The sequence below is a fragment of the Opisthorchis viverrini genome (assembly GCF_000715545.1).
Source record: "Opisthorchis viverrini unplaced genomic scaffold opera_v5_480, whole genome shotgun sequence".
NCBI classification, from domain to species: Eukaryota; Metazoa; Platyhelminthes; class Trematoda; order Opisthorchiida; family Opisthorchiidae; genus Opisthorchis; species Opisthorchis viverrini.
In genome coordinates, this window is record NW_008752138.1 from 60,324 (window position 1) to 78,316 (window position 17,993).

A 17,993-nucleotide genomic window follows, 5' to 3' on the forward strand; every position below is an offset into this window, starting at 1 on the left:
GCGGTTAGTGTCCCTGCGTCCGCCATTTGATTTAGTGCCTCCTCCAATCCAATTGATGTGTCCGTTTGAATGACGCTATCCTGTTTCTCCTATGAGCTCTTAGTGGCTGTTAAATAAGGTCAATTTCGAGGTGTTTGTTGATGGCTTTTTCGGTGGAGTACCACGCTTCCATAAACTCGCGTTCTATTTTTGTTCTTGCTCGAGCCAGTGTGCGAACGCCGTTCCAGTCGAACTCGCGTCCTTCTTGGTCTTTGTGTGCGGAGATGAGGGAGAATTGATAGTGTCTTTTAGTGGCAAGCTTGTGTTCATGTATTCTGGTGGAGAGCTTCCTTCCGGTTTGTCCTGCATACTGTTTGTCGCAGTCGTTGCATTGGATCATGTATATGATATTGTTTTTCGTAACTGGATCTAATTTCCCTTTTGGTCTTGATAGTGTACTCCGCAGAGTATTCGAAGGCTTGTAAGCGACCATTGTATTGTGCTGTCGTAAGAGCCTCGCCGTCAAATCAGCGGTGTTCTTGATGTACGGAAGTTTGTTTAGTTTGCCTGCATTTTGTCCTGTTTCATCGATCGCATGGGGCTTCCTGAGTGTTCTCCAGATGAAACTCCCCATGATGTCTTTTCGTATGGTGACGAAACGTTTGCAAGCCAACTGCCAAGCTCGGCGAACAGATCAACAGAGGGTTGTTTTGGTCACACAGACTCTGAACTACTCAGCACAGCACATGTATGAAAGCCACCACATCTACTTACTGTTAGTATGAAATATGGATCAAACTGAGTAGAACCAAATGTGGGCAGTCTTGGAAAGCAAACCACTCGGTTCTGGCTGAATAGATCATAAGAACGTAACAGAATCGGTCACGTGACGCTTCGACCCACGCACTTTACTTTATTACAGACGGCACCAACATGCGTCCAAAGTTGTGTGAATACCAAATGAAGTGAAGCCGCACAGACGTGGTGCCTCAAGCGGTGATTGTGGCGAGTTCGCAGCTGTTCGCATTGATTCAAATTTCTTCATCATAGTTGCCGAACCAATCATTTTTGAGACCTTGGTGAGAATGACGTATATTCTTGCGAAGTTCCTCTGGTAGACGGTGGCCACTCCAGTGTAGTACATGTGCCGGTTATTGCAGAATGACACCCTCTATTGACGGACGTTACAACACTCTTCAAGACGGCTCACCTCATGGATGTGACCGATGCACTGCGGTCGACGGAGACGTTCTGGTAACCCGCACTCAAACTGACCCGTTTTGTTGCCGCTGGAGACTGCTCACGTAATCGGATTGAACAGAGCTCTTGATTTTCTCTCAGATATTTTCACCGTTGAAACCCGTTAAGATCTCCATCTAAGGACCAAACTGTCTATCGGAACAACTCCTCTTTTCTCATCAGTTGCGGAGGAAGATAGGTGGAGACTTCCGGCGACAGGATACCGAAGAAGTGTTCTCTTTGGCCACAGAAAAGGGCTCGAAAACGGAGTTAGTCTAAACAAAGAGCATGTGGGTGGGGAAATCACAGACCCACATCTGGATTTGGTGAACTTACGGTTGATATAAATTTGGGTTAGATTACATTGACAACAATCTAGCACATAGCCTGGTGAGATAAGATCAGATTTCAGAGTATGAAATTCCCATTACTAACTAATTATTTCGATTCAGAGCAATTGCTTTGAACTGAATTCGCAAATAACGACATGGTTGGTTAATGTCGCCCGCCCGTCTGAGGGTAGAAGTGTACAAACTGGGAAACAGCTTCAAGGAACCAGACCAGATAGGTCACTGCGAAAAAATGGCGCTTCCCGAGTGTCCACTGTAAAGCAAAACAAAGCTTTAGTTGGATAAATGTGGTAAATATGTCTCCCAGTCTAGCTCGAATACCCTCGAAATATGCGTGGTTGACGCCAAGTTTCTCTGCCTAGGCAAGCCTGCCATCGACGAAAGCCAGTATAGTGAACATGTTTCGCACCGTTAGGTCAAATGTGTGTGAACTCGGAGAGATCATGCACCATATACTACTAAGAAAGACGCCAAGAACCGTTAATTTCCCGTTTAATCGAGGTGCACGTATTCAGAAAAACAAAGTTCTCCCTGTGTTCGAAGCCGGGTAAAAATCGACTGGACCCAAACCTGTTCTGGCAAGCTGAAAATCACGTGTTTAGAGCTCACGTTTCGAACCATTTCTGCCTATTCCCCCACCAGACACGTCTGAAGTAGGTTTCAGTCGGTCAGCAGAGGCAACCATCCGTTGTTTCGTTCATTGCTCGTTCAAGAAAGTTGGTAAAACTATCTCACCAGAATTACGTCTACTTTAACGCCTATCCATTCAACCATTGTCCGTTTTAGTGTCATATAATTTTCTGTCGTAGCCCCAAGTCTGGAGCATGAAGACTGATGGATCATGTGAGGAGGCGAAACATAGTTGCTGTCTCATACCGGTCAGGTCGTTTTTCTTATAAATTAGAGTCTTTTGAACGTTGATTTGGGAAAGGTAACCAGATTGTGCGGAATTTACAGAACCAAAAATGCCTCACTTGGTGAAAAGTTCATGGACGTATACAAAGCATCAAATCCCGTTCATCTGTCCGGCCCTTGGATACACACTCAGCTATGAATTCGGACTGATGTATCGTGACCAGTGTATCTAACGGAGGCAGGATGCTACTAGGGTAACGGTGACACTAATGATGGGGAGGCATGTGAGTAGTATTGTTCCTGAAGAGCTGAGACAGTCGACCTTTGGAAGTGAAGGTCCGCCTTGAAATCTTGGGCGATCTCAAGGACGAGTGCTTGGAATGGTAGTTTCCGGATCAAGAGCTCAGTGCCCTTCTGGTAATGATGATTTTCGCGCAGTGCGACGGTGCGGGGGGCTGTACCGATTAGGCTTCTTCACACCACCAGTCGCCGGCGCGCGGCAAGCTGCTTCCTCAGGGCCTTGCCACCAGTGGACTTCCAGGCACTTTGCTTGGTGCGAGCCATCTGGAAGTTTTCACACAGAGACGAACTGATGGCGAGGCATTCGGGTAGTATGTTTCCTCATAAATCCGTTTTGCGTCTCTTGAAAAATGAGATCTGTTACGGAGTTTGTGAAGTCGCTTTGTAGCATCTGCTTGCAACTGAGTAACGGTCAACGAATATCCAGGAAAGTTCAGGAAGATGCGTTTAAGTAGAAGATGGATATCCACTTTTTGTAAACAAGATGCATATGAGAGTTTTGCTTTCCTGTCCAATAGTCTGTAACTGTTCAGTTGGCATTTTCTAATAAAAATAACTCCGCAGCGAAGGCCTTCTCCCTTTCACTAGGACCAGGCTGAGTGGATCGTTTTGAGTCACCCGCGTATTCCAGCATAAACCTACGCAGCCGGTAGGCTCCGAATCAAATCTTCACTCGGAGCGAACCAGTTCATACCAGAAACACAACGCTAGTTCCCCAGGGCTGTTGAAAGTGGACTTTTCAATCGAAATAAAGTGATTCATGGCCGAATTTATTTCTTACTGACACGACCACATATCCTATGGCAAGTTTCCGCGGTCCACCCTCTCGATCCGCACTGGAGCATCAACGGAACCCTTCAGTTCGATTCCGTGTTTCCTCATCAATAAGTAGTGAACCTTGAGATCACTTATTCTACATAACAAGCCTCGATTTTTCTCCGAGGGCCTAAACATGTTTCACAAGTAGCATACAGCTGAGTACCGTGTGAATCAGTGACCTTCAGAAGAGTTGATGAATCAGTAACATTTCACGTGACCATACAGAGATAGTATATTGTGATGATCAGCTTGACGTCTACTTGAGATCGGAAATAATCCACCGAGGCGGGGAGACAGACCATTTTTGGACAAACCGTTTTGAATTGGAAACAACTTGTCTGACGGTGGCGCCCGCATGATGCTCAACTTCCGATGAACCCGAACAAAGCTAAAATCTTGGCACATGTGGCTGACCTGCCAGTTTCCAAAGATCAACCGACTAATGTGACTTACGACTATGCTGGCATTTGTTCCCGTCGAATCCACAGACTGGTACTCCCGGCGGTGGAAGGTTCTTCTGATTCGCCCAGTCAATTGTCTTTCCGGGAATCATACGAATCGAGTAGTTGATAGCAAAATAGTCGGCAACAGGCTGAGAGGAGAGGAAGGAAAGATAGTAAGAATGAGTGTTTGCCAAATGGAAAACCGAGTCACGCTTTACTGTGAAACCAAAGCACAAAAATTTGACCTCCCACCTCGAATGTGTTTGATGCAGGGTCCAGATCTAGCAGAGAATAGTCTGCATTGCGGTCTCCGTTCGAATCGATCCGTATAATGCCGGTGATTCCTGAAACAGAAGAGAAAAAATCGATAATTAAGCAACCAACTTATTAAAACAAATCGTTCAGTTGTCATGCATTCTGAAGAAGACGGTAATGATATTCAAGTGGAAAACGCATTACAAATATACATGTATCGCGATATCTGGAATATCGTAGCGACTGAAACATGAGGCGGACTGGTGCAGCACATTCAGTTGCCTGGAAACGTCACAAACGAGAGATTCAGCTGGGTTCCAGGTGAGACTCTCGTGAAAACCAAATTAGTTTGCAAATGAGTGTATATTCGCTAAAGACGTTCAATTTGGTTTCAAGTAGAACATAAGGTTGACGGAAACTCGGGGACTGCGCCTATCTGATGACCCCCAAGAAGGGCGAAACCGGTCGTGGGCTGTCAGCAACCTTATGAGTAGTGCATTTGATTTAATTTGATAAACTAAGACTTGTTATTACCCCTTTTGTTCTCCTGGGCATTCCATGATATCAGAAAAGAAAAAAATAGACTCTGAATAGGCTCATGTGGAAAATTTGTCATCGAACCGTCGGTCGAATTTCATCTATCCAGAACTATTTTTCTCCCTTCTACCCGTTTCAAATAGGAACCGACTCACACACGATGTCCGCGGTTTCGTCAAATCGAAAGTTGCTCCTCACTGGTCACAAACTGCGTCTCCCGTGGCGCGGTGATATTAGCGCCTAGATTTCCAAACACGAGGTCAGTAGAACCTTGAAAATCTACACCACCGCCTACCTTAAATCTGTTTGCCAACATTCTCTGGGAATCGAAGAGACGCTTAAAAATAACTGCGACAAAAATGTGACCACTAGCTTGGCTGGTAGTCGACCAAAAATGACTCCTGTCACTGAAATTCAACCGGAAATCGACAGGGAGCTAAGAAAACAGCTGCCTGTGTTTTTTCAGACTGGTTTCAATCGCAGAACAAACTGCCGAACAGCACAAACGAGAGATTCAGCTAAGTTCCAGGTGAGTCTCTCGGAAAACCAAATTAGTTTGCAAATGAGTGTATATTCGTTAATTTCGTGTATTTTGGTTTCAAGTAGAACATAAGGTTGGCGGAAACCCGGGGACTGCGCCTACCTGATGAGCCCCAAAAAGGGCGGAACCGGTCGTGGGCTGTCGACGGATTTCCAGCAACCTTATGAGTAGTACACTACAAAGATATGCCGATTCAATAGTTCAAATCTTCTGACACTATCAACAAAGATAAACAACGTCCTTTGATAAATTATTCTGGTTCCCGAACACCTCACCTTTAACTGGACCCGGTCAAATGGAAGTGGAGGAACTCCAATAACACTTACGGATTTTGTATCAACTCACAGCAACGCATAATTCATCGAAGTTGCATTATTACAAGAGATGGTTTTAAACTTCGAAAACCTGTTTATTGTTTGTTTGGTGGACCAAATGAGCGACTTCAGTTGGCATGCTGCAAACAACTTGTGCTCATCCGAGTTATAACGATCTTCCAGACTTTTACGAGCAAAAATAACTAACCGTTGTGTGGATCCACTAAATTCGTATGGGTTTTTAGGTCACAGAGAGCTCGGTGGAACATTATTGTAAAACAATAACTATAAGAATTCGAACAAGTGGGGTCCAGCCAGTTTCACCGAGTACCGTCGAAGGTGAACTCGGACTGCGGACAGCTCCAATCATTTGGTTGGTAAGCCAGTTGAACCAATCGGCAAATCGACTGAAAAGACACACCAAAAGTTGACCACGAAGCGGTGACCTCATACAGGTGATCCACCATGTGAGTTACTGAGGTCACTTGCTCTCCAGTGGGTAAGTTCAGGTTCACCCTAAGTATGTCTTAATTGGACTTCTAATACCAAGATCTACTGAATGTCTGTTAACTCCTCAACGATTTTCATGGACGTCTTTTGGGTATCTGGACGATATCAACATCAGACTGATTGATTGATTGACGAGCAGATAGACAGACAACAGACAGACAGACAGACAGACAGACAGACAGACAGACAGACAGACAGACAGACAGACAGACAGACAGACAGACAGACAGACAGACAGACAGACAGACAGACAGACAGACAGACAGACAGACAGACAGACAGACAGACAGACAGACAGACAGACAGACAGACTTGAATCGAAAAGAATGGCCCGTATCAAGATACGGATTGCAATTCATGGGGGAGAATTTCAGGGTGTGCTATTCACAAATTAAGTTTCGCCAGCGGTTTGTAGAATCCGCGTTCACCTCACAGTCGTTCTCCTGTCCTGGCTTAATTATTCTGGCGAGTCCACATCAATGAGAAACACTGTATTCGAGTTTAGCTTTTATTAGAGTTCATCTGCGCTGCAAATCCCTGGCTTGGCAGAGGTTCGAACTCTGGATATCCGACGTGTGAATCAAGCATGTTACCAATACTCCGCCACTGCACGTTGGCACACCCCAATCATCACGTCTAAGCAGGCGTTGGTGTTCATGCATGAACGATGTGATTGGTTGGCACCCTCTGATGTGTACCCACTTGAGAAATTGCGCGAGGACAGGAGGACGACTGTCCAAGAAGTGGCGTAAAGGCAGTATATATAAAAATATATATCCATAGATATTCTAAACCATACCTCACCTCATTCAATACTGAGAAGAGTTTAAATCAAGCAAAAGTCAAAAATCTATGACTTAACTGTATAACCCGTCTAGAGATAGCCTAAAGCACAGTAACTTAACTGTGTCCGATCTACACAAGAACACCAGTGCGCGGATTGTGATTCGCCTCAGCAGCTTTCCGCACTGGTCGCACGCGTCATCTGTTTTACGGTCTTTTCAAGAAAAATACATTCCTGGTTTCTTCCATACTCGGTATAACATTTAAATTTCCCAAACGGTGCCTTTTTTACTCCGCTTCCTCATTCCCGATGTACGTTTTTTATTCCCGATTCCAGTGCCAGTCGATGTGGTTCGATACATGGTCAATGGCAGTACTACAACACAGCTTCTTGAGATGTAGACTCGGGTTTATGTACTGCCAACTGCCTTGCTCAAAATGGGGAAGATTTTTGGCATTCGTGGGTGTTTTTGAGTCAGTGCAGAGAGAAACCACGCACGGTGTGTAGTAGTTGAGTTCTCAGTCAACCGTATATACAGCTCTATTATAATTGCCCACTTTCTAGTGATATGAATTTAGTCTATACAGTCGTTGTACGGTGAGCGTTCCCTCGACAAGTTGGGAGGGTATGGAATAAGACTATCAGCATGCTGCAGATGCGCAATGACTTTCAGGATAGATCAGTGGTGAAAAAGTGAATTTATTGACCGGAAAGTCCGTGGTTTGAACCCAACTTTGGGCGTCTGGCGGCTACTCAGTCTTGTTGTGTCTCTCGGATGGCACTTTGTTGACGCACCGAAAGTGTGTTACTCCTGAACGGTTACAATCAAAGAAGCGACTCACAAGGCTGCTGAAAACTCTTCGATAGTCCACGACCGGTTTCACCCTCCTTGGGGCTTATCAAGTAGGCGCAGTCCCCGAGTTTCTGTCGACCTTATGTTCTACTTGAAACCAAATATCAATCTGATCTTCATTGAAGACTCACATGAATCTCCCGTTTACAGTATTTTTCAACAGCATGTGCTGTACAGGGGATATCTTATATTTTATTTGGCACGATATTTGAGACATCGCAGTATGTTCTCATAAGGGAAACTACTTAAAAGGTTGCTTAAGGCTCTTCAATAGTTCACGACCGGTTTCGCCATATTTTATTGGCACGATATTTGAGACATCGCAGTATGTTCTCATAAGGGAAACTACTTAAAAGGTTGCTTAAGGCTCTTCAATAGTTCACGACCGGTTTCGCCCTTCTTGGGGCTAATCAGGTAGGCGCAGTCCCAGAGTTTCCGTCAACCTTATGTTCTACTTGAACTGAAATTCTAGTTTTCCACAAATACACTCATTTGCAAAGCAACTTGGTTCTCACAGGAGACTCACGTGAATCTCTTGTTTATTATATTCTCCAACTGAATGTGCTGCACACAGGGCGCCCCATGTCTCGGTTTTTACGATATTCGAGATATCGCGACACATGTGTAGACGTAACGCACTACTCGTAAGGTTGCTGAAAAGTTTTCCACAGCTTATGACTGGTTTCGCCCTTTTTGGAGCTCATCATAGGCGAGAGATTCAGCTTATCAGGCGAAAATGTTATGATAATGTGGCTTTTCGTTGATGCCAGCGTGAATAACACTCAGATTAGCACAAGGACATCCCACGGGTGGTTAGGGCTTTTACAGGACCTCATTTCCGTTGATCGATAGAGTAAGACCATTTAATTCATCCAAAAAAGCAGAAATAAAAGGCAGAATTGTTCGGAGGCCAGCCATCCCCAATAACCGAACATCACATTATTTGGACGGATGTGTCACATGCAGGACACGAGCCAAACGAAGGCATACCCTGATTGGTCAGAACGCCGGCCAATCCGGGCCGAGTATCCTTGACTGGACGCTTCTCGCCCCCTCAGGGTGCTTCTAGCACGACCTTGTGGAACACTCTGTGACTACCCTATGAATACAGTTGTAATAATTTTCCTTTGTCTCCATGAAGGGCTGTGTAGAGCTACCGTGCCTTTTGCTATACCATAGTGGGCGGAGTGGGCGGAGCAGGAAGCCAAGGGACCGATACAGAGTTGCCCTACCGTTCAGCAAGTTACAACACGGAATCGAATCAAAACTTAGAGGCTGACTAATGAATGTTCATGTAGCTGACTTTACATTTCAATTTGCCCTGGAATTACAGTATTCTGCAGAACAAACGGAGCACAATCCGGAAGTCTATGGGAAAAATAACGAGCAATTAGGACTCTGCAAACGAATTGAAAAAGACCTGGGCCAGCGGATTCGCAACACACACACAATGGCCACTTTTCCACATCCGTTCGCTTCCTACTTTAGACAATCCCGAGACAACAAAAAACCGTTTGTTTTTTTAAAAGCCTTGCCTCACAAATAATGAACATTGTGCAGGGAAAATGGGATTGAAGCCTAAGTGTCTCGACAGGGAGAACGCAGGGAACGCAAGGTATTTTCCCGGAACTAGCGGTGCAGTTTTTGTAAAGGAAGAATGCAGGAAACCTTGCGTTACTCGATTTTTCGGAATGGTGGTAATTAGAGCCAATCGATTGGTCAATCAGCCAGTCGATCAATCATTCACACAAACGCACGGAAAAATTCTTCTATGGTGATTCGAAAGCCTAGTTTGATCAGCTATCGATTAAGGCAAACTACGCGAAAGCTTTAGGTTAGAACTGGTGGGGGGGGGGGTGCTTCCACCTTGTGATTCTCGTAAACCAGAATTCTCGCACGTATTGCGTCTGTGTCCTCATGAGTTGTCACGTAATCCGTAGGAGATAAGAATAAACCCACAGCCAAGGTGTGAAACATTTAAAAACCTAATCATTGATGTTTATTGGGCTGAATCGACCACCATTTTATCACGAACATTTTCCGGTTTTGTTGCTGCCTGCTAATCATTGCAAACATCAACTTTTGGGTTGAATCATTCATTTGTAAAGGCCTAACATTCGCGAACGAAAATAACACTAGTTATGATTGCTTGCCAGCGCAACTATATTACTGAATGTATTCTAGTTTGTTCGATGAAAACTATTCCTGCGTTTATCCCGAGACAGTTAATCGCACGGTTTATTGTTTCGTTGAAAGTTCTCAACTTGAGATATCAATGTGCTTATGATCGCTCAAGCAGCTGCTGTAACGTTGCGCCTTAACTGCCTGAAGATAATACGAATTGGGGTTGCAGCTTGACCGATCCGGGCTGAAGTTCAACGCACGTGGGATGCGAAACTCACTGGGCCGCTGCGTCTACTGCACGCACAAGTCAAATCATGAATCACCGCAAACAGGTTCAGAAGGCACGGGGACAAACCTGGAAGGGCGGATTGGGCGTGCGAGTGCGTGCGTGCGTCGAGGAAACGTGATTGGCTGTGTGTCTGCTGCCTAATTGTGTGCATGGCACGTCCAAGCTAGCAGCGTGAATCACACTGAGGACGAGGAATCAATGTGTGCTCGATAAATTGGCCCAGGAAAGGGGTGAGCTATGTTCTTGCGGCTCTTGCGGAATCCGATGTTTAAAATTTCCGGTGTGATTGAGAACCAAACTGCTGATCATTAACCTGTCCGTCTCGAAGACGCAGTACCCAGTAGCCAGATAAGTAGGAGCAAAACACCGTGAGTAAACCTGACTGAGTAGCTGTTTATTGCGCTTCGTGGTCACAGTAATTCGGTGTTACAAATGGGGAAAATGATCTGTTCATAATGAACAGCGAGTGAGACAGACTGGCTGCTAGGGTCACTTCTTCATCGAAGCGCGTAAGGTGTGACGAATTTTTCGGTCAATACTACGGCAGTTTTCAAATGCCCTCGGTGTCCAACTGTTGTCCTCACTGATCCTCTTCCATGTTCCCATTCAAACAACCGTTTTACGAGAAGTTAGAGGACTTTTAAGGCGTGACTGGGACTCCATCAGGTCCTGGGTTAGTGCAGTGACCCTTTGACAATCTGCCATCCTCTTCCATGTTCCCATTCAAACAACCGTTTTACGAGAAGGCGTGACTGGGGCTCCATCAGGTCCTGCGTTAGTGCAGTGACCCTTGGAAAATCTGCCATCGAAAGTAGACATCGTCTCACAAACTTCATCCCACAGCGTTTGCGGTATTCGTTGTTGGTGCCAAGTAACCGAATGATTCATGGTGAACTGACTGCTTCTTTCACCGAAGTGGCAACCAGGCATGGAGCGTCGACCTACGCGGGGGTCATCAATGCAGCCACAGTGGCCAAGGTAGAAACAAACAGAGAACTTCCGATTTTCGGGGTAAATAGTGAAAGGCCGGAACCCTGTGAAGCGTAGACATCGTCAAACTTCATCCCACAGCGTGTGCGGTATTCGTTGTTGGTGCCAAGTAACCGAATGATTCATGGTGAACTGACTGCTTCTTTCACCGAAGTGGCAACCAGGCATGGAGCGTCGACCTACGCGGGGGTCATCAATGCAGCCACAGTGGCCAAGGTAGAAACAAACAGAGAACTTCCGATTTTCGGGGTAAATAGTGAAAGGCCGGAACCCTGTGAAGCGTTTCAAAATGATAGCTGCTTCCCGCACCGAGCTACTACTTCCCTTTACGCTGCGCGGTCACGCTTTTTAGTCAAGAGTGGGAAAAACGCAGGCCAAAAACCCAGCATTTTGTGGACACCGAGAAACGTGGCTGGTCACAATATGGACGAATCAGAATCACGGATCGCAACCTGATGCTACCCATCCTTCCATCAAAAAGCTAGCGTGACTCGATTAAGTTGAGTGATTTGTTATACACACATTGATAGCCCCGTTCGAGTACAGGAATCTCCGAACCAAAGCCGGCTGTCTAAAGTACATTTTCATCCTAGAAACCTTTTTTGCGCGCAGCAAGAATGTCACGGAGGAAATTCGAAAAAATATGTTTCATCAGAGGGCGGCTTCCACCCCCTATCGCTGTGAAAACACCCGAATGCCTGATAAAGATGGGTCTTTCATCTATCGTAGTCGGTAGCTATGATCTCGGCAATCAAAAGTACAATCAGACTATTATCCGTTGAGAGCTATTCGTAATTGGTGCCGTGTAAAAAGGCATTACTAGTAAATTACATTTTCGACAATCTAAAAAAATCCACGATGTGACCAGGCAGTGAAACCGCAGATTGTAGCAATCTTATGTTGTCAACTAATTCGGACGGCATTACCTGAATCTACATTTGTCACGGCTTGAAGACGATGAAATAACGAGCAGGGGGAAAAACCAATTGGTTGGTAACGTTGTGGTGGATATGAGAGTCAAGCAGACCACGCCCGAACTATTTTGATCACCGACCAGATAAGTGTTTAAAAGACAACACAGCAGAAAACTTGGTCGGCGGATAGCGCCAAAAATAGACCTCACTCCGGAGTTAATGTACCAACGATAAAGTTTTAGACTGGTCCAAATTTAGTGAAGTTCAACGCGCGAGTCTCAGTACGCGCGCGTTGTATCCATCGACGCCGAAATTAACAGATTCACATCAAAACCAACTGACTTTCGGGGATAAGTTTCTTTTTGGAAGAAAACTACGAGGGTTGGTCAGATTTAGGATCTCCCGGTAACGCAGATCGATACTGACGCGTGGCTGACTGATTCTCACCGCAGTTCCTCTGCAGCCACTGCACAAACCAGAAAGAAACAGGCCCCTCTCAACCTAGACAGGAGAGTCATTATAAATCAGACAGGAAGAGAGACTAAAGCCGTATCCGACACGAACAAGATAAAGAAACGAGACTGTGTGTTGGATCAGAGAAATTCGGTTGAGTAACCGGAATCCGAGTATTGATAGAAAAAGGATTGTGAGATTTCGTGAGAAAGCGTCTTGGATCGTCACCTACAGGAGCGACCAGGGATGAAGAAGCCGGTTCCAGTAGATTCTCCGTCGTTGTGTGAAAGCAAAGGCACTGGAAAAATATCGGCAGTAGGAGAATAGGCATAGATGGAGTTGGTCCTTAGTGGTACGTTTCAGGAACATTCGAGAGTACTCATTATTCTGTAATGCCAGGTTACAAGATTGTCCCTAGCCACCTGATCGCTCCAAAGTTACCTTATACTAGACATACTACACTACTCATAAGGTTGCTGAAAACTCTTCGACAGCCCACGACCGGTTTCACCCTTGCACTTTGAACTCATCAGGTAGACGCAGTCTCAGAGTTTCCGTCAACCTAATATTCTACTCGAACCCAAATTGGACAGGTTTAGACGCATTTGTACATCAGTTTTGATGGAAGACTCACTTGTTGAACTCATAGGTAGACGCAGTCTCAGAGTTTCCGTCAACCTAATATTCTACTCGAACCCAAATTGGACAGGTTTAGACGCATTTGTACATCAGTTTTGATGGAAGACTCACTTGGAACCGAGCTGAATCTGTTGTCTGTCATGTTCTTAAGCCCACTTTCGTCAAGGTTCACAGATGTCCCCCTTCTTTGCTATCCCTCCCCTCTCGACTACCTAAGAAGACCGACTGTCTCATTGTACACTTTCCAAGTTCAGTGGAAAGCTAACAAACAAACTTGTCAACTTTGTGCTAACTTTTCCGTAAAGATCCAAGGCACTGTAACGAGACGCGTTGTTCCTGCTCAAGAGCAACCACATGAGAAACGGTCGCCATCCTGCCTTCAGTCGCCGGAGAAATTCTACTTCGAGAATGCAAACAAGTCTTGGGGGTTTCTGCCGTCTTTCGAGGCTTAAAGTCAAATTTTCATGGTCACACTTTTTCAGCTTCTCATCCACACAACCACATTTTTGACTGATCTGGTGATGTCATTAGCGAGTAACAACTGTCGTTTGTAGGTGTTTTACTTACATCGCCCTATACAGGTAGCCTTGATGAAGGAATTACAACAGCTCAGGTATTCAAACACAGAGTCACTGTTGTTCCATACCGAACTAGAGTAAGCCAGTCTTCAGTATCCGGTACTAGTTCGTGATCAATTCCGCTGCGCCATCTTTCATAAGGCTGTGCGTTGTGGCAAGTTCTACTCAGCGTTTATGAAATCAGCTGATCCACACAGCACAGCGAATCAAATTAGCATCGAAAAAGGACGCTGGGGATTAAGAATTCGATCGACGTGAATGACTGTCGGATGCCTAAACATTACGCGATTGCACAATGTAACAAGGGTCATAGAGATCTGGAGCCAGACGATAAAAAAGGGTCGCCTAAACATTACGCGATTGCACAAGGGTCATTGAGATCTGGAGCCAGACGATAAAAAAGGGTTCCAAATGCGTCTGCGGTGCCGCGTTTTAGTTCAGTTCGGTTTGCGACCTTGACGAGTTTTTACGCGAGCACACACATGCCATCGGGTAAACGCACACACGGATTTTGGAGTGCTTTGTTTTGACAGTCAGCACAGATCCCCAAAACGGGGCCTGGAAGTGCAAAAACCCTGTTTAATATCTGTGTGGGCTGAGCGAGGTTGCCTATCCCCCTGCCATTCACATAAAAAAGAGCGTTCACCTGCAGCACCCTTTCGGTGCCCAACTGCCATTCCGCCAGAAGGAACCACGAGGGCTGGGATACTGCCAGTTTGCCCAAGCCTAGACAGGGGAAGTCAAAAGGCAGCGGTCGGGTTCGAACCCCTGACCTTCTGATCATTAAATCCGCACTCTAACCACTGGGTCATCTCGCCCCTTTTCACGAAAGAAACAAGTCATCGTGATGACGGATCATACAGTAGCAATACTTCTGCAGAAAAAGTATAGAAAAGTGTAAACATTTGCTCTAATTAAGGTTAAAATGGGATGGTCTCTCAACACCATAAATTCTCTACTGAAATCGCAAAGTTCCACGTGGCGAGGATGGATGTCTTCACTGTGAACGGGGCCGGTATGAGGGCGAACACGGTGCCGTAAAAAGCATATCATGCCCCTCGCACTAGTGGGAAGAGAAACAATTGCAGCTTTACGGTTGGGAAATGTCACAGATCCGGCACTCAGTGGAATAAAGCCGAACTGAAGCCTCGGACAACGTGTGAAGCGCTCAGGTTTGTGGCCACCATACGAGGAGCCCATCAAGACCAAGTCAGACGGAACATGGTGTGATCAGTCTAAAGTGCTGAGTTGGCTTCCTAGCTTTGCCTGAGGGTATACAGAAAAATGATAGGTCGTTCTAGCTGCCACGCTAATTGGAAAGGGGCACGAGAGCTGAGATACCGCCAGGTTGCCAAAGCCTGGGCAGGAGCAGTCGAGATACTGAGGTTGAGTTCGAACCATGGACCTTCCGGTCGGTAAGTTGGCGTGCTAATCATTGAGCTACCTCGAGCTAAAAAAAAGTTAAGATATGGAGAGCAATTACATCTTTGGAAAAAACATCGTCCCCTTTGGACAGTTACTGATGGCCACCAAAGAATAACATCTCTTTTATGTGTCCGGATCCAAACGCAGATTTGCGTAATACTCCACGGTGCTTTTAAGCAGAAAAAACACAAGCTGTTCAATCTAGTGCAATGGGGGACCATGATATTCTGGTCTTTAATCGAACATCCACAAAAACTAGGTTTTTAGTCTCAACCTTTTTTCTTCACCAGGACGTTCTGAGTTTGGCAATTCCGGCCGAAGATTTTTCGAGAAAGGTTCGGCCCACCCCAAGGACCAGCAACGAAGTTGGTGGGAGGTAGTAGAGATATAATTTACGGAGACGGGCTGAACAGACTGTAGACAATATTGGTATCTCGTCTACCAAGTTCCAATGAAGCAAATTGATTTTTGGAATCGATATTTCATCGCCTCAATGACGCCAATTTATGCTTCAAAGCCACGCAGCTGTTTTATTTTTTAGTGGGAATGATCACGAAAATCCAGGTGTTTCCGAAAGCGCGACCATTCGGCGGTTCCGCCACGCGCGCCTGGAGGGGGCTCATGTGAGCAGCAGCCACGAGCGTCTGAAGAGCTCTCATGTAGGCAGAACAGAGCATCACTCATCCTTTCATCACAGAAACCTCATCACATAGTCACGTGACTGATTGGTTCCTCGAGTGACGAGGAGCGATGGATGAACGGTGCTGTATCCTATCCAAGCAAAAGCTAATCAGTGTTGTTCAGCCGCTCGACGTCGAACGGTTCAGCGTTCAGACAATGGCCGGAAGGTCACCCGTTCCAAGTCGTGAGCTTCGCGAGATGCGCACCGTTGATGAGACAGTTGTACAGTGTTTTCCGGCTATTCAGCATAGGTTGACAAGAAGAAATACCAATGGAAAATAGAAAAATCGCCTCACACTACCATCAAACGAATCCTTGTCGTGACATTCCGTAGCTTCCGCTCAAAAATTGATATCGCGTGTCACTAACTGCTGACCGAAACATCAGTTGTGAGTACATTTAGTCGCGACCAAAGGGTCAACTTTGGAATGCCCTTTGTCCACTCGTGGTTTTATCTTCTTCATCCACTGATTATGAGAGACTGGTTGACCCTCACTGAGAACATTTACAACACCATAGAGTGTGAGTAGTATCAATCAACACTCGAGTGCTAATTTTATCCGCTTTCTATGCACTTCTGTATGACAATCCTGCTAGGGAATGAAGTGGGGCACATGATTTCAGACCCGTTTTCAACCGTGGGAAATAAAAACTGAAGAATGTGGAGAGGTTCATTTGCCCCTGTGAATAGGGGCTCGTGACTCAAACAGATGATACTCGCCTGATACTGTACCATATTGAGACTGAAGTAATCCCTAGTGTTGAAGCAGCTAAAGTGTTACTTTCCCAGTGTGTGACACACTCACCGGAGACGGACCGCCAAGCTCCGGTTAATGCGTGCAAAGCGAATCTTTGGGTATCTTTGGATCATTCCAACTAATCGTCAAACGACAGGTAATCTACATCTGATAAGCTGCACTGGAAGTTTTGTAGTTTCTAAGCTGCGAACCAGTTTGAGCAGCTGAAATCTTTCGAACATCGTTCGGCTGATAGAATATCACGTGATCCTCGTGAGTTGGTCGCTTGTCGGGTTTGAGCTACAAATCATCACGATCAGCTGTTCTACTTCGTACGCTGTGAACACCTGATGCGTGGACCTCAGGTGATTCGCGTGCTTGATGGTTCGTCTGAATGCACTGAGATCTCAGTTTTTCGGTGACCCAGTCATTAAAACGATCGAGTACTGTGCAGTCTAGTGCCAGTCAAAGTTACTCGAAAGCCCTCTGAATTTTTCTTGACATCATCCAGATCATCGTTCATTCACAAAAAGTAGAGGTTTTTAGGTTTCCATTGATCGCCGCTAATTCGGGACTTTGCTATCAGACCAGACATTTTTCACGTGTAAATATCTTCCTGCGTTCCAAACTGAATTCGGAGTTGACCAATTTGTTTGGGGGGCGAGAATATTACTGATGATATTCAAGCATAACCCAACAACATGAGAAAAAGCCAAGGGTGATTGCATCGCGAACCTGAATGAAGCTCAATGCACTCACCCTCGAAGGTACGGCTTCGCATCAAACGTGTGATATTGACCCCGTCATCAATCCTTACTCCACTGGACAAGGCGTCGTCCAATGCGATGGTGTACAACTTCACAGAATCGTGGAACAGCCCGACGGTAACGGGAACCTGGATAGGTCGATGGAGATGGGAAGAAAAGGAACAAACTAGAGCAAGTGGTCCAATAGCTTGATGATAATCAACCAAGGAGACGCACGACATCAGAATAGAGAACTGTTAGGTCTACTCAGTTGGTTGCGGCAGAGTGTGGTACTTACGACAGGTACGTTGTACTCAGTGTTATAATCCCGAAGTGCCCGAGCTCGTACATTGTCGGAAAACAGCCGGTAGGCCTCGGATTCCACTCGACGTAGAGATATGACCATCAGCGATCGATAGGCTTCACGAGCTCTCTCGTTCTCCTCTCGAGTAGAGTCCTCCTGATACCAAGGCCGCTTCATTCGTTTTTCTCTATCACAAAAAACGGATAAGCAAAACTGATGGAGACACAGCAGGATTTAGGGCAGACTGGAGCCAATCAACGGTAAGAATGTAAACAAATCTGCCTCAAAGTCAAAAGCAGAAACCCAGCGTTGAGGCAAAGATGATCGGAAGATG

General features: G+C 45.7%; 1 protein-coding gene across 1 annotated transcript in view; it reads right to left on the reverse strand.

The window, feature by feature from the left end:
- The window catches only part of T265_11311 (hypothetical protein), a gene marked incomplete at both ends in the record, with an annotated part of 109,084 nt that overhangs the window by 57,253 nt on the left and 33,838 nt on the right, over positions 1 to 17,993 (reverse strand). The window contains 4 exons of the mRNA XM_009177935.1: positions 3,996 to 4,134; positions 4,238 to 4,329; positions 17,369 to 17,504; positions 17,654 to 17,846. Coding sequence (XP_009176199.1) covers positions 3,996 to 4,134; positions 4,238 to 4,329; positions 17,369 to 17,504; positions 17,654 to 17,846 — 560 coding nt within the window. The remainder of the gene's footprint in view (positions 1 to 3,995; positions 4,135 to 4,237; positions 4,330 to 17,368; positions 17,505 to 17,653; positions 17,847 to 17,993) is intronic.